Source organism: Amblyraja radiata, chromosome 12 (genome assembly GCF_010909765.2).
Source record: "Amblyraja radiata isolate CabotCenter1 chromosome 12, sAmbRad1.1.pri, whole genome shotgun sequence".
Taxonomy (NCBI): Eukaryota; Metazoa; Chordata; class Chondrichthyes; order Rajiformes; family Rajidae; genus Amblyraja; species Amblyraja radiata.
Genome location: NC_045967.1, coordinates 7,343,514 through 7,370,628, shown reverse-complemented (window position 1 = coordinate 7,370,628; position 27,115 = coordinate 7,343,514). Strand labels below are relative to the sequence as shown.

General features: G+C 43.5%; 1 protein-coding gene across 1 annotated transcript in view; it reads right to left on the bottom strand.

The window, feature by feature from the left end:
• Nucleotides 1–226: 226 nt before the first annotated feature.
• The window catches only part of atg4a (autophagy related 4A cysteine peptidase), a 64,001-nt gene continuing 37,112 nt past the window's right edge, over nt 227–27,115 (bottom strand). The window contains exons 10-13 of the mRNA XM_033030159.1: nt 26,441–26,586; nt 9,268–9,324; nt 3,735–3,846; nt 227–1,011 (exon numbers count right to left, since the gene is read on the bottom strand). Of these exons, the coding sequence (XP_032886050.1) occupies nt 947–1,011; nt 3,735–3,846; nt 9,268–9,324; nt 26,441–26,586 (380 nt within the window). The 3' untranslated portion in view covers nt 227–946. The remainder of the gene's footprint in view (nt 1,012–3,734; nt 3,847–9,267; nt 9,325–26,440; nt 26,587–27,115) is intronic.

The following is a 27,115-nucleotide window of genomic DNA, read 5'->3' as shown; positions in this document are numbered from 1 at the left end:
TACATTGTAAATGCAGGTAGACACAAATTGCTGGAGTAACTCAGCGGGGCAGGCAGCATCTCTTGAGAGAAGGAATGGGTGACGTTTCGGGTCGAGACCCTTCTTCAGACTCAAGGAGGGTCTCGACCCGAAACGTCACGCATTCCTTCTCTCCAGAGATGCTTGCCGTCCTGCTGAGTTACTCCACCATTTTGTGTCGACCTTTGATTAAAACCAACAGCTGCAGTTCTGTCTTATACACATTTTAATGCAGAATCAGTACATACAGTATCTGACCAAAGATGGATTACACTATTTATACAGAATTAAACACAGTAATACTGAAAATTAATGAACAGAATTAATCTTTATAGATACCTCCAAATTTAGAAAAAATCAAGAGTTGAAGGAGAATGCAGCATTAAAAAAAGATTCCTCAGTACAATACGAGGCATGCAGTCTAGCACTCAGCTGGTTGAAGGGGGAAATCCTCATCTATTGAAGAGTGTGATGATTTATGTGACAACTCTGTCACAAACACACCACAAGCACTGGTTTACACTATCATCTTTCTATATCAGAAGTCCTCTTCAACTGGAATCCAGGACACTTGTTCCTCAATGTCCTGCACCATGACATCAAATCCATTCAAGAATATTTTCTAATTAACACTCGTTTCTATTAGATCCCTAAAACAGATGAGGATCCAATCTTTGGAAAACTGTCCTTCCTTGTTTCGTTCAAAGGAAAGTGAAATACGCGAGGTTGGGAGATAAACAAGGCAAGCAAGTTGCTCAGAGAATGAGAATGATTTCATTATCTTCAATCGTGCTGCAAAGTTTGTTCTATCCTTATGAAATCAGGCACTTGTTAAAAGGCGGCTCAGCTGGTATAAACACTGGAGAGACTCAGTGGTTGTGACTCAGCAGCAGTGTTTGATGCATTGGAGGGAATCCAACCATATACTTTAGACATTCAGGATTTCAAATTCTTCCTCCGATTCAAACACCTTGTCAGCTGGTTCGATAAACTCTGGAGACATCAATGAATACAAAAACAAAAAATGTGATTTTAATACTATAAAAACACCGTTTTTTTACCTCGTAATATACTAAAGAGAGAAATAGCTGAAAATTGAGATGTCAATTTGGAAAATTTTCAAAATTAGCGAATAAAGAAAAGCATTGTACTGAGCAAGATGAGTAAAGTCACAGGATAATTCATTAACAATTAAAAATGATGAGGGACATCGTGTACTCGAGGGAGGAACTTTAAGTAGCTCAATGTACTTTCTCATTCCCGACTTTGTTAGTATTTTTTTTATTCAGCAAAATAAAAATCAATTTTTCATGATCTTGTTGAAAGGACTAAAATAACAAAAGGAACCTGCAATGGTTTAAGGAGTTTAGAACATACAATATAGAATGGTACAGCACAAGAACAAGCCTTTCAGCCCACAATGTGATAAGGAATAGGAGTAGAATTAGGCCATACAGCCCATCAAGTCTACTCTGCCTTCAATCATGACTGATCTATCTCTCCCTCCTAACCCCATTCTCCTGCCTTCTCCCCATCACCTCTGACACCCATACTAATCAAGAATCTATCTATCTCTGCCTTAAATATATCCACTGACTTGGCCTCCACAGCCTTCGGTGGCAAAGATTTCCACAGATTCACCACCATCTGACTAAAGAGATTTCTCCTCATCTCCTTCCGAAATAAACGCCCTTTAATTCTGAGGCTGTGACCTCTAGTCCTAGACTCTCCCACTAGTGGAAACATCCTCTCCACATCCACTCTATCCAAGCCTTTCACTATTCTGTATGTTTCAATTAGGTCCCCCTCATTCTTCTAAATTCCAGCGAGTACAGGCCCAATGCCGACAAACACTCATTCCTGGGATCATTCTTGTAAACCTCCTCTGGACCCTCTCCAGAGCCAGCAAATATGGTGCCCAAAATTGCTCACAATATTCCAAATGTGGCCTTACCAGTGCCTTATAGAGCCTCAACATTACATCCCTGTTTTTGTGTACACGCCCCCACCATCTAGCGCGCTCAAGATACTCACCTCGCTCTGTGTAAAAAAAAGTTGCCCATCTCCTTTATACTTTGCCCCTCTTACCTTAAAGCGATGCCCTCTAATATTTGATTTTTCCAACCAGGGAAAAGGGTTCTGATTGTCTACCCTATATATGCCTCACATAATTCAATATACTTCTCCCTGCAACCTCGAGTGTTCCGAACACAATCCAAGTCTGTCCACACTCTCTCCTGTAGCTAATATCCTAATCCATGCATCATTCTGGTAAACCATTTCTGCACTCTTTCCAAAGCCTCCACACCTTTCCTGTAACAGGGCGACAAGAACTGCACGCAATATACCAAATGTGGCTTAACCAAAGTCCTATAAAGCTGCAACATGACACCCTGACTCTTATACTCAATGCCCTGACCTATGAAGGCTAGCATACCATATGTCTTCTTTACCACTGTATCTACTTCAGTTTCCACTTCCAGGGAGCTATAGATTTGGACCCCCTCTGTACATCAATGCTGTTGAGGGTCATGCCACTTATTGTATATTTTCCCCTCAGATTTCTCCACCTGGCACCTGCTCAGACTAAACTCCATCAGCCACTTCTCCGCCCATTTCCGTAGCTGATCTAGATCCTGCTGTAGACCTTGACAGCCTTCCTCACAGTCCACCTCAGCAGAGGTCCCAGTACAGAGCCCAGCAGACCTCCACAGGTCACAGATCTCCAGCTTCAGTTAGACTGGAGTTACAGAGCCCCGGCACGGGGGGACAAATGCGACCCGCCAATGGGCACGGAAGTCCCGATGAGGTCTTGATCGGCCACTTTATCCAGACTAGGTGCCACATTTTTGGGGGATCCTGGGAGGGAGGTGGGAGGAATTTCCAAATGCCCTCTATGATATTGTCCGGATTAAAGGAGGTGCCAGACCAGCAGTTGCCAGAAAATTGGCGGTGGACCTTGTCAGCAACAAGAGAAAGAATGCAATGCACTTCCTTTGAAATAAGTCCTGGGAAGAATCCTAAACAGGCGTGGAATTATTTCTTCAGTGAAAAGAAGGGGCGTTGAGAAGAGAGAAGGAACTAACAGGAATTGGGCAAATGTCATACCAGGCATAATATAGGATAGGTGCAACTTTGGCACAGAATGTTGAAGAGTTGAAATGACAAATGGGATATTAAATTGAATTAATTAGGCAAGGTGTTGTCAAGCTGGAAAGGGTCCAGAGAAGATTCACAAAGATCTTGCCAGGATTAGAGATTCTGAGCTATAGGGAGAGGTTGAGTGGGCTGGGACACTATTCCTCGGAGAGCAGGGGGATGAGGGGTGATCTTATAGTGTACAAATTCATGAGATAAATAGATTGGGTAGATGCACAGAGTCTGTCGCCCAGAGTAGGTGAATCGAGGACCAGAGGACATAGGTTCAAAGTGAAGGGGAAAAGATGTAATAGGAATCTGAGGGGTAACGTTTTCACACAAAGGGTGGTGGGTGTATGGAACAAGCTGCCAGAGGAGGTAGTTGAGGCAGAGACTATCCCAATGTTTAAGATACATTTAGACAGGTGCATGGATAGGACAGGTTTGGAGGGATACGGGCCAAACGCGGGCAGGTGGGACTAGTGTAGCTGGGACATGTTGGCCTTTGTGGGCAAGTTGAAGGCCTGTTTCCACGCTGTATCACTCTATGACTCTAAGTGTCCCAGCATTGTCCTCACCTGCACCTGTGGTCTGTACATCAGGTTTAGTTGCAGGTATAAATGGTGGCCAATGAGCAGGATGCTTCTCGACCAGTTCAAACATCCGGAAATTTCGTGTCTTCAGGATTTCCTAACAATGTAATATTCACATAATTACGCCTAAATTAAACAAAGCATTTAATTTGTACTATAGATTAAATATAGAATAAATATATCATGCACAACCGCATCCCTGCACACCCATTTTGTCTCTAGGTTCGGGATCTGAAACAAATGAAGACTAAGAGAGGTAAAAGCCTTTTCTTGTTGTCGATGCCAACTTCCACCATCCGTAGCATCAAAATCCAGGCCTAGGCGAAGAGGAGTTCACAATACATGCAAACTGTCTGATGCAAAGCTAATCTCAGAAATGCCACTGTTAATGCCTCTAACAAATATTATATGAGACTCACTCAGAAAGAAGATCCTTCTGAAATGTCAGACCTCCTTTTACAAAAGACAATTCCTTCTTGACTGAGCAAAGAACCAAAAAATCTACAAGTGTATGTCACATTTCTGGAAGAGGTGCCATGGCTACCAATGACAAAAAAGGCCATGCTGCTTTTAATATAGAAGTTACTACTTTATTTAAACAAAAATGCAAAATCAGCTTAGAAAATGAGGAATCTCTAAGATACTGAGCTCGGGCAAACTGAAAATGGACTGCAGGAGTTGCAGCTGCTAATTCCCACCTTCTCAAGGCCAATAGGGATGTGGTGAATAAATGCCAGCCTTGCCAATGACAGCCACATGTCGAATAGTCAATAAATCATTGAATACAGATAGACACTAAAAGGTGGAGTAACTCAGCAGGTCAGACAGCATCTCTGTACAAAAGGAATAGGTGACATTTCGGGTCGTGACCCTTCTTCAGACTGGAGTCTAAGGTCTCGACCCGAAACGTCACCTATTCCTTTCCTCTAGAGATGCTGTCTGATCCACTGAGTTACGACTGTTTGACCCACTGAGTTACCGGAAGAGAGAAGGTGGGTGACGATGAGGAAGGGAAGGAGGCTTGGAGTACAGGAGACCCCGGAGGTTGTACCTCTTGAAAACAGGTTCACCCGCTTGGAAGTTTTCGGGACAGAAGACACTGTCATTATGAGCTGCGAGTCAAAACGTGGCGCTGAGGCAAAGAGACAGAGACAGACGTCAGGCAGAGCCGTGGTAGTCGGGGACCCCATAGTGAGAGGTACAGACAGGGGTTCCTGCGGCAACAGACGGGATTCAAGGATTCAGGGTCCAGGACGTCACGGACCGATTGCAGGGCATCCTCAATGGTGAAGGTGAGCAGCCGGAAGTGGTAGTGCATGTCGGCACAAATGACGTCAGGAAGAAGGGGAAAGAGATTCTGCAGCACGACTTTAGAGAGCTCGGAGGAAGGTTGCAAAGCAGGACCTCCAGGGTGGTTATCTCAAGTTTGATTCCAGCTCCTCGTGTTGGTGAGGGCATGTACAGGGAGATAGCGGATCTGAATGTGTGGCTGAGGAGCTGGTGCAGGGGGCAGGGATTTAGATTCTTAGACCACTGGGATCTGTTTTGGGGTAAGGGTGAATTGTACAAAAGAGACGTGTTGCACCTTAACAGGTGGGGGACCAGCATTCTGACAGGCAGGTTTGCCAATGCTACACTGGTGGGTTTAAATAAACAGTGGGGGGGGGAGGAGACAAATTGGATATACAAACATGGAGTTAAAGGGAAAGAGAGTATAGCTCACGAAGGGGTAGGCCAAGTGAAATACGAATCGATGTGAAAGGCGAGGTGAGTAATGGATTAAAAGTATTACACATGAATGCGCAAAGTACAAGGAGTAAAGTGGATGAGCTTGAGGCTCAGTTAGAGATTGGTAGATATGACATTGTGGGGCTTACAGAGACATGGCTGCAGGAGGATCGGGGCTGGGAACTGAATATTCAGGGTTATACGTTCTATAGAAAGGACAGGCAGGTGGGCAGAGGAGGTGGGGTAGCTCTGTTGGTGAGGGATGGAATTCAGTCCCTTGCGAGGGGTGACATAGGGACTGACGATGTAGATTCGCTGTGGATAGAATTGAGGAATTGTAAAGCTAAGAAGACACTAATGGTAGTTATCTACAGGCCCCCAAACAGTAGCCTGGATATAAGGTGCAAGTTGCAGCAGGAGTTAAAGTTGGCATGTTACTAAGGTATAATGCCACTGTGGTTATGGGAGATTTCAATATGCAGGTAGACTGGGAAAATCAAATTGGTTCTGGACCCCAAAAAAGGGAGTTTGTAGAGTGCCTCCGTGATGGATTCTTAGAGCAGCTTGTACTGGAGCCTACCAGAGAGAAGGCAATTCTGGATTTAGTGTTGTGTAATGAACCAAATTTGATAAGGGAACTCAAGGTCAAGGAACCGCTTGGAGGTGGTGACCATAATATGATAAGTTTTAATCTTTAATTTGTGAGGGAGAAGGGTAAATTAGAAGTGTATGTGTTGCCGTTGAACAAAGGGGACTATGAAGGCATGAGAGAGGAGCTGGCCAAGGTCAACTGGAAAAGGATCCTAGCAGGGATGATGGTGGAACAGCAATGGCAGGAATTTCTGGGCATAATCTGGAAATTGCAGGATAATTTCATTCCAAAGAGGAAGAAAGATTCTAAGGGGAGTAAGGCAACCGTGGCTGTCAGGGAAGTTAGGGATGGTATAATACTAAAAGAAAAGGTGTATAACATGGCAAAGAATAGCAGGAAGCCAGAGGATTGGGAAACTTTCAAAGAACAGAAGCTAGCAAAAAGGGCAATATGGGGTGAAAAGATGAAGTACAAGGGTAAGCTGGCCAAGAATATAAAGAAGGATAGTAAAAGCTTCTTTAGGTATGTTAAGAGAAAAATATTAGTAAAGACAAATGTGGGTCCCTTGTAGGCAGAAACAGGTGAAATTATTATGGGGAACAAGGAAATGGCAAAAGAGTTGAACAGGTACTTTGGTTCTGTCTTCACTAAGGAAAGCACAAACAATCTCCCAGATGTACTAGAGAACAGAGGATCTAGGGTGACAAAGGAACTGAAAGAAATTTGCATTAGGTGAGAAATAGTATTGGGTAGACTGATGGGACTGAAGGCTGATAAATCCCCAGGGCCTGATGGTCTGCATCCCAGGGTACTCAAGGAGGTGGCTCGGGAAATCATGGATGCATTGGTGATCATTTTCCAATGTTTTATAGATTCAGGATCAGTTCGTGTGGATTGGAGAGTAGCTAATGTTATCCCATTTTTCAAGAAAGGAGCGAGAGAGAAAACGGGGAATTGTGGACCAGATGGCCTGACATCGGTAGTGGGGAAGATGCTGGAGTCAATTATTAAGGAAGTAATAATGGCGCATTTGGATAGCAGTAAATGGATTGGTCAGCATGGATTTAGGAAGGGGAAATCTTGCTTGACTAAGTTAAATGGATGAAGGAGAGCCAGTGGATGTAGTGCATCTGGACTTTTAGAAAGCCTTTGATAAGGTCACACGCAAGAGATTAGTGGGCAAAATTAGAGCACATGATATTACCTCCTCCACTCTGTGTGCTCAGCCCTCTCCTCTACTCCCTCTTCACCCATGACTGCATCCCTAAGTATGGCTCCAACGCCATCATAAAATTTGCCGATGACACCACGGTGGTAGGACTGATCAGGGACAACAACGAATCAGCCTACAGGGAGGAGGTCCAGAACCTGGCAACCTGGTGTGCCAACAATAACCTCGTCCTCAACTCTAAGAAGACAAAATAAATAGCATCCTGACCACCTGCTTCACAGTATGGTACAGCAGCTGCACCACAGCTGACAGGAAGGCACTGCAACGGGTGGTGAAAACCGCTCAGCACATCATCGGTGCCCAGCTCCCTGCCATGGATGCCCTCCACCGCAAACGGTGTCTGAGATGGGCTGGGAAAATCATCAAGGACCCCTCTCACCCTAACCATGGACTGTTTGCCCTCCTCCCATCAGGGAGGCGGTAAAGGAGCCTCAGGTCTCGCACAAGCAGGCTGAGGAACAACTTTTTCAACAACACCATCACACTGCTGAACTCGGAGTCCCGACGCTAGCCATCCTTAGACTCTCCCACTTGTATACAGTTATCTGCCTATGTATCAGTTTTAATTAATTAATCCACAATCCACACATTGCTAACCAGTATTTTTTTTTAAACTTTTATTGTATGCCAACTTTGTATTTTTATTTTGACTTCTACTATCTTGCACTATGACTATGACCAGACGCTAAACTGCATTTCGTTGTACCTATACTTGTATTTGTGCAATGACAATAAAGTTGAATTGAATTGAATTGAATTGAGTATTGACATGGATAGAGAATTGGTTGGCAGACAGGAAACAAAGAGTAGGGATAAACGGGTCCCTGTCAGAATGGCAGGCAGTGGCGAGTGGAGTACCGCAAGGCTCGGTGCTGGGGCCACAACTATTTACAAAATACATTAATGATTTAGATGATGGAATTAAAAGTAACACTAGCAAATTTGCAGGTGACACAAAGCTGGGTGGCAGTGTGAACTGCGAAGAGGATGCTAGAAGGTTGCAGGGTGACTTGGACAGGTTGGGTGAGTGGGCAGATGCGTGGCAGATGCAGTATAATGTAGATAAATGTGAGGTTATCCACTTTGGCGGCAAAAACAAGGAGGCAGATTATTATTTCAATGGTGTCATATTAGGAAAAAGGGAAGTGCAACGAGACCTGGGTGTCCTTGTACAACAGTCACTGAAAATAAACATGCAGGTACAGCAGGCAGTGAAGAAAGCTCATGGCATGTTGGGCATCATAACGAGAGGATTTGAGTATAGGAGTAAAAAGAGATCCTTCTGCTGTTGTGCAGGGCCCTGGTGAGACCACATCTGGAGTATTATGTGCAGTTTGGGTCTTCTAATTTGAGAAAGGACACCCTTGCCATTGTGGGAGTACAGCGTAGGCTCATGAGGTTAATTGCCAGGATGGGGGGACTGTCATACGATGAAAGATTGGAAAGACTTGGCGTGTATTCACTGGAATTTAGAAGGATGAAAGGAAATCTTATAGAAACATATAACATTACTGGACAAGCTAGATGCAGGAAAAATGTTCCCAATGTTGGGGGAGTCCAGAACCAGGGGCCACAGTCTAAGAATAAAGGGGAGGCCATTTAAAACTGAGATAAGAAAAAACTTTTCCACCCAGAGAGTTGTGAATTTGTGGAATTCTCTGCCACATAAGGCAGTAGAGGCCAATTCACTGGATGAATTTAAAATAGAGTTAGATAGAGCTGCGGCTAGCAGAATCAAGGGATAGGGGGTGAAGGCAGGCACAGGTTACTGATTGTGCATGATCTGCCATGATCACGATGAATGGCAGTGCTGGCTCGAAGGGCCGAATGTCCTCCTCCAGCTGCTATTTTCTATGTTTCTACAGCTTTTGTGTCTATCTTCGGTTTAAACCGGCAGCTGCAGTTCCTTCCTACACAAATAATTTAATAAAACCAGAATTATTAAAAATAATTATTTTATTTCATACCTTCTGTACGAAATTACACCAGCTTTCAAAATCTCTTTCAGTGTTGCAATAAAAGCCCTGTAAAAAGAAGCAAATGTCAGAAAGAGCAGGGACACCGTAAGATACAAGTCTAGACAATTATGCATACCAGGCATTTGGGGTTGAAACATTTAACTGACATATTTTAAATCTTGTGCTCTGACAGCACTAGACTTAAAACATGTTAATTAAATGTTAGCAGACAAAATTGTGTCGATGAATATTTAGCCGTCATGCTGACATGTACAAGAAGCTGAAAACTGTGAACAAGCTCCTGCCATACAGGATGTGAAGAAAGACAAGACCAAGAAACCTCAAGCTGATCGCTGATGTCCTTGGCACTTGCTTCAGCATCAGTGGAGATCTGAGAGGAACCTATGCTGAAGAACTACAAGTCAACTTTCATTTCTATTTCTCCCTCACAGATCAAATCTACGGCATGTAATACATGTAGCTCAGAAACCTCTAAACCTGAAATACGGTACTTCCTTCAGACCCTGCGAGACATGGCACACCAAGCCGTCATGGAGAATCATGGCACGAGTTCCAAGTACCTGCGTTAGTCTGCAAATAACGCAGAGCCATGCAAGGGACAACTTAATAATAATAATAATAAATTTTATTTATGGGCGCCTTTCAAGAGTCTCAAGGACACCTAAACTTAGTGACTCTCATCCTTTATGCAGAGGGGGGGAAATCACTGAATTGCTTTGAAGTAGAACATTTTCTAAGATGGCATCACTAGAAATAGAAAATGAGAATTTACCACACCCTGGGCAAGATTCTATAAAACAGTGCTCAATCTGTCTTTGTTATAGGACCTGAAACAATAACAGCTGATGTAAAACAGAAACTTGTCCTATTTGATTCGAGAGAGTCTAGCAAGTTAATGGTCCATCAGGCAGGTTGTTCCTTGCAAGATATGTAGTGAGAAAAGGAGCAATGCTTTCCACTGGACAAGGTGGAGCACTACATTTGTCCACATTTGGGGATATTCATCTTGATCATTACAAAATGGGTACTTATGTTGTTTCGACTGAGTTAATGGGGTGGTTCCTCTGGAATAGGATTTGTCATCAATTTTGGATTAATAAAATTTACTTTTGTGACCTTCTGAGTAGCTCAGTGCAGTGAGAATTAAATATGAAAATGAATTTCTGCTCATGGCAGATTATATAGCTGAACAAATGATTCAGTCGTATGGCAAAGACGTGCGATTCAGGAAAGCCTTCCAGAAAATATATACCCGAAAGTTAAAACAAAATGAGGCAAATTGTAACTATCTGAACACAAAGTTTTGCCCATTTAAATGTTTTTGCTCCGAGTCTGGTTCTTTTGGGAATACATGAAGAAAGGAGGAACCAAGATTTAAGTATTGTGTTTCCTCCAGAGACTAATTATTAGAATCATTGCGTGAGTCATCCCACAGTGGTGATTTACACTTCTGAGCAGCTAGGAGTGCAGTGACATTGGTAGAACATCAACAGTGTTATCATCAATACATCAATAGTTGTGACATATCTCTGGTCTTCATGACATCCCCCATGTTAACAGATGCAACAATTACCCTGGTGCAAATGTGCTACGATATCAAGCAAGAATTTCATTGTCCTATCTTGGACACATGACAATAAACTCTCTTGACTTGACTTGAAGCGTGCAAATGTCACCAAAACAAGAAGCACAGTGAGGATTTTGATAAAGTAATTTGGGAAAAATGACTTCCACTGGTCAGCATGTTGATAATTAGAGTGCTTGTGTCTAAGATAACCATTAGAATGTTAACTGCGTATTAAAATATTTTTACTTGGAAGGTTGCTGGAATGCTTAATGATCCCCGGGAATAATACAGAAACAAATCATTCTTTCTCCAAAGTTTATAAGGAATGGAGAGAATTGATCTGAATACTTAGCACTAATGGAGAAAGTGTCCATTCATGCTGGATCAAATGAGCTCCCTCCACATCACTAAATTATTTGTTTTGTTTACCTAGCACTGCAGTGCAATTCCTCTAATTCAATATATCCTGAAGTATAGGTCATGGTATCGAAAGCTACCACAGCTTATGTAGTACTCCGACCAATCTGTTACAAAGCAAAGGCTTATAGGGTAAAAAAACAATTCCTTTTTGTCCATAGCCTGTAAAATTCCTGCCTGACAATATCTCTGGAACTCTGATTGCTAGATTGTGACACATCTCTGGTCTTAATGAACGGCGTGTCCGCATTGGTTTTTCAGATCTTCCTATGCTGTTAGCGTTCTTTAAGATCACATGATTTACGTCATTGATATATGTTTGTTATGTCAATGTTTGGTGGATTATAATTTTGTCAGCAGATGGGGCTATTGCACTTTCTGAAATAAGCAGTGTGAATGTTTTTTTTATTCTCAGGTCTGCAGCAGTGTTCAGCACCTCACAAAGAATCGTACTCATTTGTCCCTTCCACTTTAATGTTACGATGTTGCCCTTCAATAGACAATAGACAACTGGTGCAGGAGTAGGCCATTCGGTCCTTCGAGCTAGCACTGTCATCCACAATCAATACTTCATTCAAAGTATATTTTAAATGCTGGAATGGACACCACCATGATTTTGAAGCCAGACCTCCCAGGGAAGTAGGAGTAGGCCACCAGGTCCCTCTATCCTTCCATGCCATTCAATATGATCCTGGTTAATCTATGCAGGCATCGACTCATCTTCTGTCCCAATAACCGTCAAGTCATCAATCTTTCAAACATCTACCTATCTTCACCTTAAACAAAACTACCCACCAGGCCTCCACAGCGACCGGGAGGGGGGGGGGGGGGTAAGATGGGGGTGTCCCCCCTCCCACGGTAGGAAGCTTTTGCATTTTTCAGTTTGAAATTGTGGAATCTGGTGTATTCTTTTAACTTTATGCTCCAAATTGGATTAGGTGTGAATAAGGATAGGCTGAACTACATTCCTAATTACATTCCACAGTAGAGCCAGGCTCTGATCAACAGGTGCAGCACATGAATGACCTTAGTATATTCATGTATGGAAATCAGATTATAATTCATGCTGTTATGCATATATATAGAGAAACAAAAACACAGAAACAAGGCAAGAGTCAGACTTCCATCACTGTTCTGCACAAATAAATCAATTAAACTTACCCTTTGACTATAGAAACAAGATTAAAATAATGCCACATATTCAACCGTATATGGTTCAATGAAATTAAGATATATATGTAAAACATATATATGGAAACAGGCCCTTCGGCCCACCAAGTCCACACCAACCAGCAATCTACCATACACCAGCTGTATCCTACACACCAGGGACAATTTACAGAAGCCAATTAACCTACAAACCTGCACTTCTTTCGGATGTGGGAGAAACTGGAATATCCAGAGAAAACCATGTGGTCATAAGGGGAATGTACAAATACTGTACAGACAGCACCCGTAGTCAGGATCAAATCTGGGTCTGTGGTGCTGTTAGGCAGCAACTCTACCACTGTGCCACCATGCCACCCCATTAAATTATTTTCTGTAATATTTATTATGGTGTCAAGTCAATAAAGATGAACACATGATTCTGATTACTGCCTTTAGTTGGATAACACACATCTCCAGTCATTGTGTTTTATTGCTGCTTTTCAACCTCTTCAGTCTGAAGGTCTCGACCCGAAGCATTACCTATTCTTTCTCTCCAGAGATGCTGCCTGTCCTGCTGAGTTATTCCAGCTTTTAGTGTCTATCTTCAGCTTAAACCACCATCTGCAGTTCCTTCTTACACTCTTTATTAAGCGAAACAGGTCCTATTCTCACAATATTATTCATCGCAACTAAGTGTTTTCTTCACCTCCGTTGCTGCAGAGAATACAATCCCAGTTATCAAATCTTTCTTCGAAGTGAAACAAAAATTCTAGCCCTGCCAATATGTTCATAAATCGCCCCTGGATCGTCTCCAGAGCAATTTCACCCATTCTACAGTGTGTCATAGTCTTACAGCATGGAAACAGGCACTTCATCCCAACTTGTCCATGCAGATCAAGATGCCCCATCTAAACTAGTCCCATTTATCCGCATTTGGCCCATATCCCTTTAAACCTTGTGTGTGCCAGTGTGTGTGTGAGAGAGTGTGTGTTAGGTTGTGTGTGAGAGTGTGTGTTAGGTTGTGTGTGAGAGTGTGTGTTAGGTTGTGTGTGAGGGTGTGTATTAGGTTGTGTGTGAGAGTGTGTGTTAAGGCTGTGTGTTAGGTTGTGCGTGAGACATGTGTGTCAGTGAAGCGGCGACAACACCCGGAGTGAGTGGAGACTTGGCGATGTCCGGGGAGCATTTCCCCTCTCCCCCCCCTCCCCGGGAATCCAGGCCGGCCCAGGTGCTCTGTGTCCAGCTGGGATCCGGGGGAGGTGAGGGACAGTGACCCGGGGGTCAGGCATCGGAGCAGAGCTATAGCCCGAGATTCATCCCCGCGGCTCCGGAGGCGGCACCGACGCCCCCACTCACCCGGTCCACTCCTGGCTCCGGGCCGGGGTTAAAACTCCATGCGGTGTGGACAGAGCCACTGGAGGTGAGGGTGGGAGGCGTGAGCGGTGCCTCGGGGGGGTGGTGGTGGGACCACCGCCGTGTCTCACCTATCACACCATCTGCACGGGAATGTGAATGCGGGTGAGGCAGCATCTATGGAGTGGTAGACAAAAATGGTGGAGAAATGCTTGAGTCTGAAGAAGGGTCAAACTCAGACATGGATGCTGCCTCACCCGCTGAGTTTCGCCAGCATTTTTGTCTACATTGCTCGTTCTTTACGGGGAACCCGCCGACAAAAAAACTATTCTCATTGGTGAGTGTGGAGGAGTGTGACTTTATTTATTTATATATGTTTTTAAATATTTCTTTGAGCGTGAGAACTTCTGTCATCAGCGTGAGAGCATGAAAATTTCCGCAAATGCGTTAGTCTCACGCTCTATGCGTGAGAGATAGCAGCCCTGCCTCCACCAGCCTTGGGGCAGTGAATTCCAGAGGTTCCCTGTAAATACCTCACACAGATTGAAGCACAAGCATCTTTATTGTCTAGAAAGATCATCATCATATAAGCAGTACATCACACGTTCAGTCTACTACAGCTGCTGGCAGACAGTAGGCGAGTTCTTACACTATAATCATACATTTAGGCGGAGTTATAATTACTAAGCATTCTGATTTGCTAACCTGCAATAGCCAATCTACATTTCTTCTTGTAGAAATGAAAAAGCAACTAAGGCATTTTAAACCATAACCAGTGAGTAATAATGGGGTTAAACAAAATCTAATGGGTGGCCTGCTAACCCGCCCGGTCCTCGTGCAGTAAGGGGCTGCCTCATCACACTTTTTCTCCGAAACTATGGTGGCTGGGGTAGGTACAACCGCGGGTGACCCAATGGGTCTATGGGGGGAGATCGCCGCCGGGAAACCCCGGGGGGGGGGCTGGTTACAACAGGGGACGCGGGGCAAGACCGACACGGGGAGTGGGCGGAGCCGGCCGCGGCCGGTGCTGAAACGGCTGCAACAGTTTAAACTGAATGGTTGAGTTCTTCATTAGGATGGAGAGTGACATTATTAATTCAGAAACAAGGGTCCTGATCTTAAAGAAAGGTAACTTTGAGGGTATGAGACGTGAATTGGCCAAGATAGACTGGCAATTGATTCTTAAAGGGTTGACGGTGGATATGCAACAGAAGGCATTTAAATACTGCATGGATGAACTACAACAATTGTTCATCCCAGTTTGGCAAAAGAATAAATCAGGGAAGGAAGTGCATCCATGGATAACAAGGGAAATCAGGGATAGTATCAAAACAAAAGATGAAGCATAGAAATTAGCCAGAAAAAGCAGCCTACCAGAGGACTGGGAGAAATTCCAGACTGAGAGTCCAGCAGAGGAGGACAAAGGGCTTAATTAGGAAAGGGAAAATAGATTATGAAGGAAAACTGGCAGGGAACATAAAAACTGACTGCAAAGGTTTTTATAGATATGTGAAGAGAAAAAGATTAGTTAAAACAAATGTAGGTCCCTTGCAGTCAGAAACAGGTGAATCATGGGGAACAAGGACATGGCAGACCAGTTGAATAACTACTTTGGTTCTGTCTTCACTCAGTAAGACATAAAGAATCTGCCGGAAATAGCAGGGGACCGGGGGTCAAATGAGATGGAGGAACTGAGTGAAATCCAGGTTAGCCGGAAAGTGGTGTTAGGTAAATTGAATGGATTAAAGGCCGATAAATCCCCAGGGCCAGATAGGCTGCATCCCAGAGTACTTAAGGAAGTAGCCGCAGAAATAGTGGATGCATTAGTGATAATTTTTCAAAACTCTTTAGATTCTGGAGTAGTTCCTGAGGATTGGAGGGTAGCTAATGTAACCCCACTTTTTAAAAAGGGAGGGAGAGAGAAAACGGGGAATTACAGACCAGTTAATCTAACATCGGTAGTGGGGAAACTGCTAGAATCAGTTATTAAAGATGGGATAGCAGCACATTTGGAAAGTGGTGAAATCATTGGACAAAGTCAGCATGGATTTATGAAACGTAAATCATGTCTGACGAATCTTATAGGAGGATGTAACTAGTAGAGTGGATAAGGGAGAACCAGTGGATGTGTTATATCTGGACTTTCAGAAGGCTTTCGACAAGGTCCCACATAAGAGATTAGTATACAAACTTAAAGCACATGGTATTGGGGGTTTAGTATTGGTGTGGATAGAGAACTGGCTGGCAGACAGGAAGCCAAGAGTAGGAGTAAACGGGTCCTTTTCAGAATGGCAGGCAGTGACTAATGGGGTACCGCAAGGCTCAGTGCTGGGACCCCAGCTATTTACAATATATATTAATGATTTGGACGAGGGAATTGAATGCAACATTTTCAAGTTTGCGGATGACACGAAGCTGGGGGGCAGCGTTAGCTGTGAGGAGGATGCTAGGAGGATGCAAGGTGACTTGGATAGGCTGGGTGAGTGGGCAAATGCATGGCAGATGCAGTATAATGTGGATAAATGTGAGGTTATCCACTTTGGTGGCAAAAACAGGAAAGTAGACTATTATCTGAATGGTGGCAGATTAGGAAAAGGGGAGATGCAACGAGACCTGGGTGTCATGGTACACCAGTCATTAAAAGTAGGCATGCAGGTGCAGCAGGCAGTGAAGAAAGCGAATGGTATGTTAGCATTCATAGCAAAAGGATTTGAGTATAGGAGCAGGGAGGTTCTACTGCAGTTGTACAGGGTCTTGGTGAGACCACACCTGGAGTATTGCGTACAGTTTTGGTCTCCTAATCTGAGGAAAGACATTCTTGCCATAGAGGGAGTACAGAGAAGGTTCACCAGACTGATTCCTGGGATGTCAAGACTTTCATATGAAGAAAGACTGGATAGACTCGGCTTGTACTTGCTAGAATTTAGAAGATTGAGGGGGGATCTTATAGAAACTTACAAAATTCTTAAGGGGTTGGACAGGCTAGATGCAGGAAGATTGTTCCCGATGTTGGGGAAGTCCAGAACAAGGGGTCACAGTTTAAGGATAAGGGGGAAATCTTTTAGGACCGAGATAAGGAAAACATTTTTCGCACAGAATCTCTGGAATTCTCTGCCACAGAAGGTAGTTGAGGCCAGTTCATTGGCTATATTTAAGAGGGAGTTAGATGTGGCCCTTGTGGCTAAAGGGATCAGGGGGTATGGAGAGAAGGCAGGTACGGGATACTGAGTTGGATGATCAGCCATGATCATATTGAATGGCGGTGCAGGCTCGAAGGGCCGAATGGCCTACTCCTGCACCTATTTTCTATGTTTCTATGTTTCTATGAAGCGGAGGGGCATCAGGACCCTGGGACGCCGGACGACGTTCCTTCACAGGAAAGAGATGTTGACGGTTGCGTCTGTAGAGGACACCATCGACTTCCACCAGGTAGGAGCGTGGTTCCTTAGAGGAGCCATGAATGTGTCCCAGTTTGGTATGTCCGCTATCTGTCTGTAGTCGCACCACTTGTCCCTGTACAAGTGGTTTGAGTGGCTTGGTGGTCTTTTCATAGAAGCGTTTCTGCGTGTCTCGATTGAACTGCACATGCTTTTGTATTGTGGCTGGGGAGCGGACTTTAGGTTGTAGCTGTTGCTGAGAGACGGGCAGTGGTGGACGAGTCTGACAGGACATTAGCCGCTGGGCTGGGGAGCCGAGAACATTGTCTCTTGCAATATTTCGTAGGTTTATCAAGTCCAGGTAGACGTCAGATTTATCTAGATCGCAGCGCTCCATGAGTTGCTTTGCGCTCCGAACAGCACGCTCGGCAAGTCCATTGGACTGTGAGTATTCGGGACTGCTGGTGACGTGTTGGAAGTTCCACCGTTTAGCAAAGTCCTTAAACGTTTGGCTGGTGAATTGAGTTCCATTGTCAGTCTGAAGATGAACGGGTACCCCATGCCCGGAAAAGTGAATTCTCAGCTTTTGAATCACTGTTTCAGAAGTGATTGTTGGCAGGAAGTCAAGCTCGAACCAGTTAGAGTAGGTGTCCACCAGAAGTAGGTAGTGTTTCCCGTGCCATTCGAAGATGTCGGCAGCCAGTGATGACCATGGTAAAGAGGGAGCCGGCTGGTGTAAGAGGGGCTGCTTCTGCTGATGCGGTGACTGGCTGTTGCAGATCGCGCACGATTCTGTTTTTTCACGTATGTACTTGGTTATCCCGGGCCAGTAGATCATACTCTGGGCTCGTTTTAGAGTGGCCTCAGTACCTGGGCGGCCTCCGTGGATCTCGTCATAGTACTCACTCCGTAAAGAAGGGGGGGATGACTGCCTTGTGACTTTTGACAATGATTCTGTCCTGTAGCACCAACTCGTCACGAACCAGGAAGTAGGGTCGTACTTCAAACGGGGTGCTTGACTGCTTGTTTGGCCACCCGCCTCTTATGATGGAAATCAGCAGCTGTGAGGTTTTGTCTGCAGCTGTGTGTTCGGCAAGGCAGCGCAGGCAATTGGTGGGCACGAATGAGACCTTCAGGACTGAGAATTCGTCCTGGTCAAAAAGGTGGCGTTCGCTGGTGATGCACGGGGCTCTGGAGAGCGTATCTGCAATGTGCATGTCTTTACCTTTCTTGTAGACGATGCAGAAGTGAAACTGTTGCAGCTGCATCATCATTCGCTGTAGTCGAGCAGGGGCAGCATGGATAGGCTTGCTCAGGATGGTGACCAATGGCTGGTGGTCGGTTTTGCCAAAAATAAAGTCTTTGAATTTAGAACAGGCAAACACAACGGCGAGCAGTTCCTTTTCGGTCTGAGCATAGCGTTGTTCAGTTTCTGTCAAGGTGCGTGATGCGTAGGAGATAGGCATCACGTCGTCATCAAAGGCTGTTTGTAGGCAGGCTGTGCCTAATCCGTACTGGATGCATCGCAGGTGATGGTTACTGGCAAGATTGAAGTATGCCAGTGTAGGTGCGCTGGCTAGCTGGAGCTTTAAAGTCTCGAAGGCTCTTTGGTGTTGTGGGAACCAGGACTATACGTTGTCCTTGTGGGTCAGTTATCAAAGAGGAGCAGAAAGTTCACTGAAGCTGGGAATGAATTTGCCCAGATAGTTGACCATGCCGAGGAATCTTTGCAAACTGGTAACGTCGGTTGGGTTGTTGATGGCTGCGGTCTTTAACGGATCAGGTTTTAATTCGTTGCTGGTGAATACGAGACCGTCCTAGGTGACTTCTGGAACCCTGAACTTGCATTTCAAAGGGTTGAGTTTCACATTAATTTCTCTGGCACGGTTTAGTATTTTCTTCAGGTTGGCATCATGTTCGGCCACGTCGTGGCCGTATACTAAGATATCGTCAACAATGATGGCACATGGATTTTCTGCGAATAGTTGTTCCATTGCGCGTTGAAAGACTTCGCTGGCAGAGTTGATGCCAAATGGCATCCTTAAAAACCTGTAGCGGCCGAATGGTGTGGCAAAAGTTGTTTGATGCTCGGTCCAGTGGTATTTGCCAGAAAGAGCTTTTGGCATCAAGGACTGAGAACATCGTTGCATTGCCAATCTGTCTCAGTAGTTCTCATCGGATAGTGCTGTTGTTTAATTGCTGTATTTAAATCTTTAGAATTGATGCAGATCTGTAACTCTTTCGTGTCTTTCTTGGTGATTACGGCCATAGTGGAAACCCAGTCAGAAGGTTCGCTGACCTCAGCAATGACTCCGATGGAGATCATGCGTTTAAGTTTGGTGTGTATTCTCTCCCGCATGCTATGAGGGATGCGGTGAGGTGCGCGAACTATTGGGGTGACTGCATGATCTACAGTGATCTTGTATATCGTAGGCAGTTTGCCAAGTTTGTCGTCAAACAAGTCTTTTTAATTGGATAGCATCTGCTGTGTTGGTTCCTCTGTCAAACAGAGTTTGTGGACAGCACGTCTGAAATAAACCAGACCATGCGTTGATGCCAAGCAGGGTTTCTGAGTTTCGTTGGACAATGTAAAAACCCAGGTGCTTAGTCTGCTCATTGACAGTGCATTTTAAGTCAGCTATATTCAACGGGTGAAGAATCTCCCCCCCCCCCCCCCCCCCCCCCCGTAAGCATGTAGGGTGGAGGAGCCTTTTTTCAAGAGTTCAGTGGTTCTTATCTTATTGAACTCTTTGAGTGACATTACGTTTACTCTGGCACCAGTGTCGACTTTGGCATTCAAAGCCTTGTTTATTATCATGGTCACAGCAGGATCCATCAGCTTGCCCGGGGAGCGCAGGTTTAGGGAAAGTACGGTAGAGTCGGTGTCTGTGTTATCGGAATCATTCCCGTGGGAAACATCATCTTGTTCTTGGGAATCAGAATCAGACGGCTCTTGTTGAATCAGTTGCAGATTCGTCCTTGAAGCAGTGTTCCCACGTGATCGACAACATGTAGCAAAGTGGTTGAGTTTCGTGGATTTGTGACAAAATTTCCCATGGGCTACGCAGAACTGGCGTCCCCTAGAGTGGAAATAGTTGCAATTTGTGCATCTCGTGGCAGGCATATTTTTATTTTTACGGAAAGCATTTAAAAACTGCTGCGGAGAATAGCTAGCTATATTACCGTTATGTTGCTGGGGTCAAAATCAGCCAGTGGGGCCAAGGTTTCCGCCATTCAACATGCATGAATGGCTTGCTCTAAAGTTAGTTCAACGTTCCGAAGTAGTTCAGCTCTTAGCTTGCGGTCGCTTATTCCTCCCACAATTTTATCACGCACGAGCTCATTAGTCAACTCACCGAAGCGGCACCATGTACTCATGTGTCGTAGATCGTTGATAAATCGTTCAACAGGCTCATCAGCCTGTTGCTGTCGGGCGAAAAATAATGTTCTCTCGATTATACGGTTCGAGTGCGGATCACACTGTTCTCTAAACTTCCTTAGCAGAACTGTCGGATTGTCGACAGTCTCAGCTGGCACCAATACCAGACCATTAGCGTCGAGGTGTGCTGGGGCGAATTTAAAGGCATCCGCACGTGTCATTGCTTCTGGATCCGCGAGATTGAGCCGTAACAATGTCTTCAAATCGTCGGGGTCGTTTCGGTGAACGATGCGGATATAGTGAGCATAATCTCACGCAAACAATCGCCAGCCTTCGGCTATATAAGAATCAAACACAAGCGGGCTTGGCTTTCGACAAGAGTTTTGCAATGCCGTCAAAATCACTCACAAATAATAACTGATAAACAAAACAAATCGCGTTAAACAGACGAGGGTTAGACCCAATTTTCTGACACCATGTAAATACCTTAGTCTCACACAGGTTGAAGCACAAGCATCTTTATTGTCTAGATCATTATCATATAAGCAGTACATCACACGTTCAGTCTACTGCAGCTGCTGGCAGACAGTAGGCGAGTTCTTACACTATAATCATACATTTAAGCGGAGTTATAATTACTAAGCATTCTGACTGGCTAACAAGCAATAGCCAATCTGCATTCCCTATTCTCTGAGAAGAATTTCCGTGCATCTCAGTTTTAAATGAGCAGATCCTTACTTGCTGGGATTGTCCTCCCACTATGGGAAACATCTACCCTGTCAAGTCCTCTTAGGTTCCTATATGGTTGAGTATGGGCACTCCTCATTCTTCAGATGGCAGGAGCACAAAGAGGACACTTTCAACATGACATATCAAATACAAAATAGTCAAGTTGTACATAACTCCCAAACATGGGGCAGTTGTGAGACCATGTAATTTGAACAAGATATTTGAGAAAATATATGATGAGCAGAGGTGAAAAATGACAGCACTAAGGATCAGGTAAATTGGAGAGAAGCACTTAAAAAAAAAAAGTGAAAGTAGCATGGCTGAATGAGCAAGATTTCAACTAGGTACACTATAAAATGAATACCCAAGGGGAAACTGAATCATAAAACAGTACTATAGGATAGGGGGTACATGACTTGAATGGTAAAATTGTGACTGTTTGGTGTGATATGGAGAGGAAAAGACATAAAACTTTTATACGGTTAGAGTACAAAGGCAGACCAAGAAATTAATTCACAGATCACGATCTCACTGAATGCAAGGACAAACTTAAGGGACTAAAAAGCACTACTCTTATTCCTTTGCGAAGAGCAAATTAACTGTAATGGGTTCTGAACAAGGGTCTTCAATCTGAAATATTAACTGTTTCACTTCCCACAGATGTGGCCTGACCTGCTCAGTATATCCAACATGTTCTGCTTTTATTCAAGAACTAGACTAAGTGGGACTAGCATCACACGGGAGGGCTGGTCACCAACGCAATATTCCACTTCTCCACCAATTCCAATACTGCTCACCAGTGGGGGGGGGGCTGTCTGTTGCGCTAGTATGTGTGTTGCGGGCCGAAGGTACTGGTTTCCAGAGGGCTAGTATAGACATTGTGGGCTGCATGGATGCTTGGGCAGGCATCCAACTGTTGCAACGATTTTAAAAGCTAAGGCGAGGCAAACAATTGGGCTGCAGACACCCGACAACCAAAATTTATTTTGTGAACACAAACTTGTTAAAAAAGGCGAGGCAAACAATTGGGCTGCAGACACCCGACAACCAAAATTCATTTTGTGAACACAAACTTGTTAAAAAAAGGCGAGACACCCGACAACCAAAATTCATTTTGTGAACACAAACTTTTTTAAAAAAGGCGAGGCAAACAATTGGGCTGCAGACACCCGACAACCAAAATTCATTTTGTGAACAGAAACTTTTTTAAAAGGGCTGCAGCCGCTTTACAGCCGTATCGAGGGGACTCACCGTGGAGTAGACGTGCGTTCAGTGTTATTCGCAGCTCAGTCTCTGCCAGACCCTCTCGCTTCCTGGGTCTGGCAGAGACTGAGTGAGGTACGACACTTCCTGGTTTTATAGTCCCTCCCCGGTTTTATAGTCCCTCCCCCTGCCGCCAGCGGGGGCAGCAGAGAGAATGGGGAATTTTGTAAAAACATTAATATCTCTCTCAATTTTCATCGACGGAAAAAATCCTCCGCACTCATACGGCGGAGAGGGGCTCTGAGCGAGGTGGCCAAAAATGACGGCCGTAGGTGGCGGCGTTCTCTCGGAAATCGCAGCACAGTCAGCCAAAAGCGGTCAAGATCAGAGATTTAGTAATATAGATGTTCATAGGCTATTTAGTCATTCAGCTGTGAGATTAGGGGTGATGAGCAACTTAACCCATGAAACAACATTTGTTCCATATCCCTTATTATATTTTGATTATCAAAAAGCTGTCGTGAATTGCTGACCTAGCATTAATTCCCAAATAGCACTAAAGGTTAGGGAAAGGACAGAATTAAAAACTCAAGGTTTGATAAAAGCAAAGCATATACATTAAGTTTTTTTCTAAAAGGATACAAATAGACTAAAGGTTGTTGTCCAAGTAGGAGAGATGATAGAGATTCTGAAATTCACAGAATGGCATGGAAAAAGAGTCAAATGGCTATAAAAATGCATTCCCAAGTCTAACCACGTACTTCATAATCTATCATCATGCCGATGAATATTTTCAGACGAAGATACAGAAACCAGAAAAGGAAATTGAAAATAAATGAAAACCAAACAAGGCTTGCAATATATAAAGAGGCATTTAACCCAAATAGCCAGTGAACAAAGGAGGAACTGGATCCTTGTAAACATGGATGGTGAGAGTCAAATATGCAGGACTGTGTACCGATAATTCAAGAACATAAAGGAGCGGCAAATAAACAGACATACGCGCCAAAGAAGGTGTCATTCCATAAAATAAAATGTAACGTTTGCGTTGCTAATTTTGCTATAAACCCTAATTTTCATGTTAAAATATGCATGCTGTATCTATTTTCCAGATAAACCAGCAGCTCCAGTTCCTTCCTACACAAAACATCAAGCTTACATATATATATATATATATATATATATATCTATATCTATATCTATATCTATATCTATATCTATATCTATATCTATACTACCTTATATACTACCTTAAAAAAGGAAAACATTCGCAAGGCATTTCAAATCAATATTAAACTAAAGTATTAGGAAACAGAAAATTAAAATTAAAACACAAATGCCATCAGTTTCCTCATTGAAGCCACTTGAGACAAAGCCTCAACACTAACCCTCACACACAGCACTCCACCTCATTGCAGCCTCTCCAAAATGGCCACTCCCAAATGACCCTGCCTGCCTGCCTTCTTGTTATACACCACTAGGAGCAGTCCCTCCGGACATTAATGGCTACTTTTTAAATCTCCCACACTGCTCCTCCTGTCAGTTGTTTTCACTCAACAGTGAAAATGACCTGGCATCACACTAATGTCCGCTTTCTAAATTTCACACACTGTCCCTCGGCTCAGTTGCTCAGGTGACAGTAAAACTAATATAGGTGTATAAAACTCTGCATGATGGATGTGGAGAGGATATAAACCATGTGGGTGTTCTTCATGCCACACAATAAGTGATGAGATTGGTAACAGTTTCTCAATTAATCAGAAGACCTCACAATGCAAATGTAGAAAATCTTCCTTGTATGCATTCCTTGTGACAAGTGCACGGATAACAAATCATAGATTTAAAATCAATGGGTATAAATATAATGAAGAGATTAAATATCTTTTCAGAGGGCTGTTGTAATCTGGAACACGTTTCATTAATGATAGATACAAAATTTTGGAGTAACTCAGCGGGACAGGCAGCATCTCTGGAGAGAAGGATCGAGACCCTTCTTCAGATGCTTCTCTCCAGAGATACTGCCTGTCCCGCTGAGTTACTCCAGCATTTTGTGTCTATCGTCAGTTTAAACCAGCATCTGCAGTTCCTTCCTACACATGTTTCATTACAATGTGGTTGAAGGAAAATGTTAGAAGCATGTTTGAGTGCCCAGAACAAGGAACTGATGAATCTCATGAACAAAGATTGAAGTGTGGTACTAAGTACAAATATTCCTTCAAAAAGTCAACACAGGCATAACAAAGCAAATAGCCTTCTTCTAGAGTGTTAATATCTGTGAAGCTCTTCATACAAACATTTATCAAACTTAGTTTTCTATATAGCAGATAAAAGTGTCAAAGACTATAAAACATCGTTGTATTCCAGAGATGAGGAGGAAATGGATAGTTTCAGAAGCGGGTCATTCAGAGTAGTATTCTGTAAAGCATACAATTTGTTCATTTTCCACACATGGAAACTTATAAATGCAGATCTTTATTCAGAAGGACTGTTTAAATAGCGTAGTTAAATGAACTGTTTAGGAATGAACACCGTATGAATTAATACAGGGCAGCCACCCACAATCTCCAGATAACAATTTTTGTTTTTTAATTTAAAAAAATTGAATGAATTAACCGTTTAAATTAAAAATGCCCATATTTTAAGTGTGTAGATTAAATTAAACTGGGGCAGAGTTGGTGAGGATGGTCAATACTGAAGAGGAATTGCCCAAATTACAGGAGGACATTATTACATTTGCAAAATCGGAAATCATTCTTGAATGAAGTTCAATCCAGATAAATATGAAATAGAATATGGTGGTTTGAAGGTGAGAGCTCAGGCTGAATAAAGGAGGAAAATGGTTTTTGATGATCAATGCACTATTGGTTATACATTAGGTTATATTATTGGTTAGAAAATGCCATAGAAAACAGCAAATGGAAGTTTGCCAAATCTATTTTGAATCTTACAGTAGCTTGATCTCCCCAGTCTGGTTACATTATAAAAAGATGCAGAGATGCTGGAGCCAAGATTTACACGGATGGCACCATAAATGGTCACTAAATGCTGGAGTAACTAAGCAGGAAAGGCAGCATACCTGGATAGAAGAGATGCTGCCTGTCCCCACTGAGTTACTCCAGCATTTTGAGTCTATCTTCAATATAAACCAGCACCTGCAGTTCCTTCCTACACATGGTACCAGAAATGCATGGGTATATATCAGGAAAGAATGTACAGACTGGGCATTTTACATCTTTAGTAAGAAGACCATCATAGAAAAAAATCTTCCCATTTGTGGTGAAAAGCTAAACTGGAGGCCACAATACAGGATATTCATTATAAAATTCAGATGAAGCTACTTACCAAAAGTGGCAAGAATGTGAAATTTACTACAACAGGGATTCATTGCGGTGAATATTATAAATATACTTGAAAGAGGCAGGTTAAGCATTTGAGCCAAAAGAGGATATAGGGTTTTGCAAAAGAATTTATGCGAGGAAGGTCAGGATGAGACTTGAATGACGTCTAAATGTATGTAGAGTGGTTGAGCTGAATAGCCCGCTTCAGTGCCACATCCTGTGGAAATTATAGAGAAATCTGTGTCCCAACACACTATAGCTAAGTATTGGTGTTAAATGTGCATTCTTCAGATTGAGCAAACCCATTTTTTGATCTGTGAGAAAGAACTGCAGATGCTGGATAAAATCGATGTAGACACAAAATGCTAGAGTAACTCAGCGGGTAAGGCAGCATCTATGGAGAGAAGGAATGGGTGACGTTCTTCAGGCCTTTGTCTGGGGTGGAGGGGGATGGGGGCGGGAAAAAGATAGAAAGCCCACTTTCTATCTCTCCCCCCCACCCCCCCGACATCAGTCTGAAGAAGGGTCTCAACCCGAAACGTCACCCATTCCTTCTCTCCATAGATGCTGCCTGACCCATTTTTTGATCTGGTCATTACATGTGATAGCCCTGGTCAAGTCAGCAAACAAAGGATTGAGACGCATCACTCACTAAGGCCACCGAAGGGTCAAGATGTGTAATTTTCATGCGATGTGGAGCTCGGTGGCAGTGATAACTGTAGTCATCCACACTCCCATTGTCCTCTGTCTCCACTGCAGTCTGAGTTGTGTGGGGGTCCAAATAGATTAATTCATCTCCTATGTAAAACAGCAGGAAATATTTCAGTCATAGGTACAACATTCAGTGTAACACCAGAATGAATGAAAGAATACTTTATTGTAACACGTGACCAGTGACCACCGTTGCCGAGACTGTTTTTCGCTTGTGACCTATGACTTGGGCATGCGCAGTCGGAAAACCGAACTCGCTTATTACAATGGGATGAGGATAGCAATTCCTTATGTGGACTGGGTGGACAGATTGACAAATAAGGCCAGCATTGGCAGACATTTAAGGAGATAATTCATGATGCTCATCAAAGATAGATCCCGGAGAGGAGAAAAGATTCTAAGGGAAGGATGCTCCAACCAGGACTAACAATGAGTCAGTGGGGTATAAAGTTGGGTGGATAAACATAAGAAGGCATTTGTTGGTGATAGATCCACAGATTTGATGGATTTAGAATCCAGCAAAAGAGTTAAAGAGAAAGAAAATAAACATTGAGGGGAAACCTGGAGAGAATTATATAAAAGAGATTATAAGAGTTTCTTTAAACATCCAAAAAGG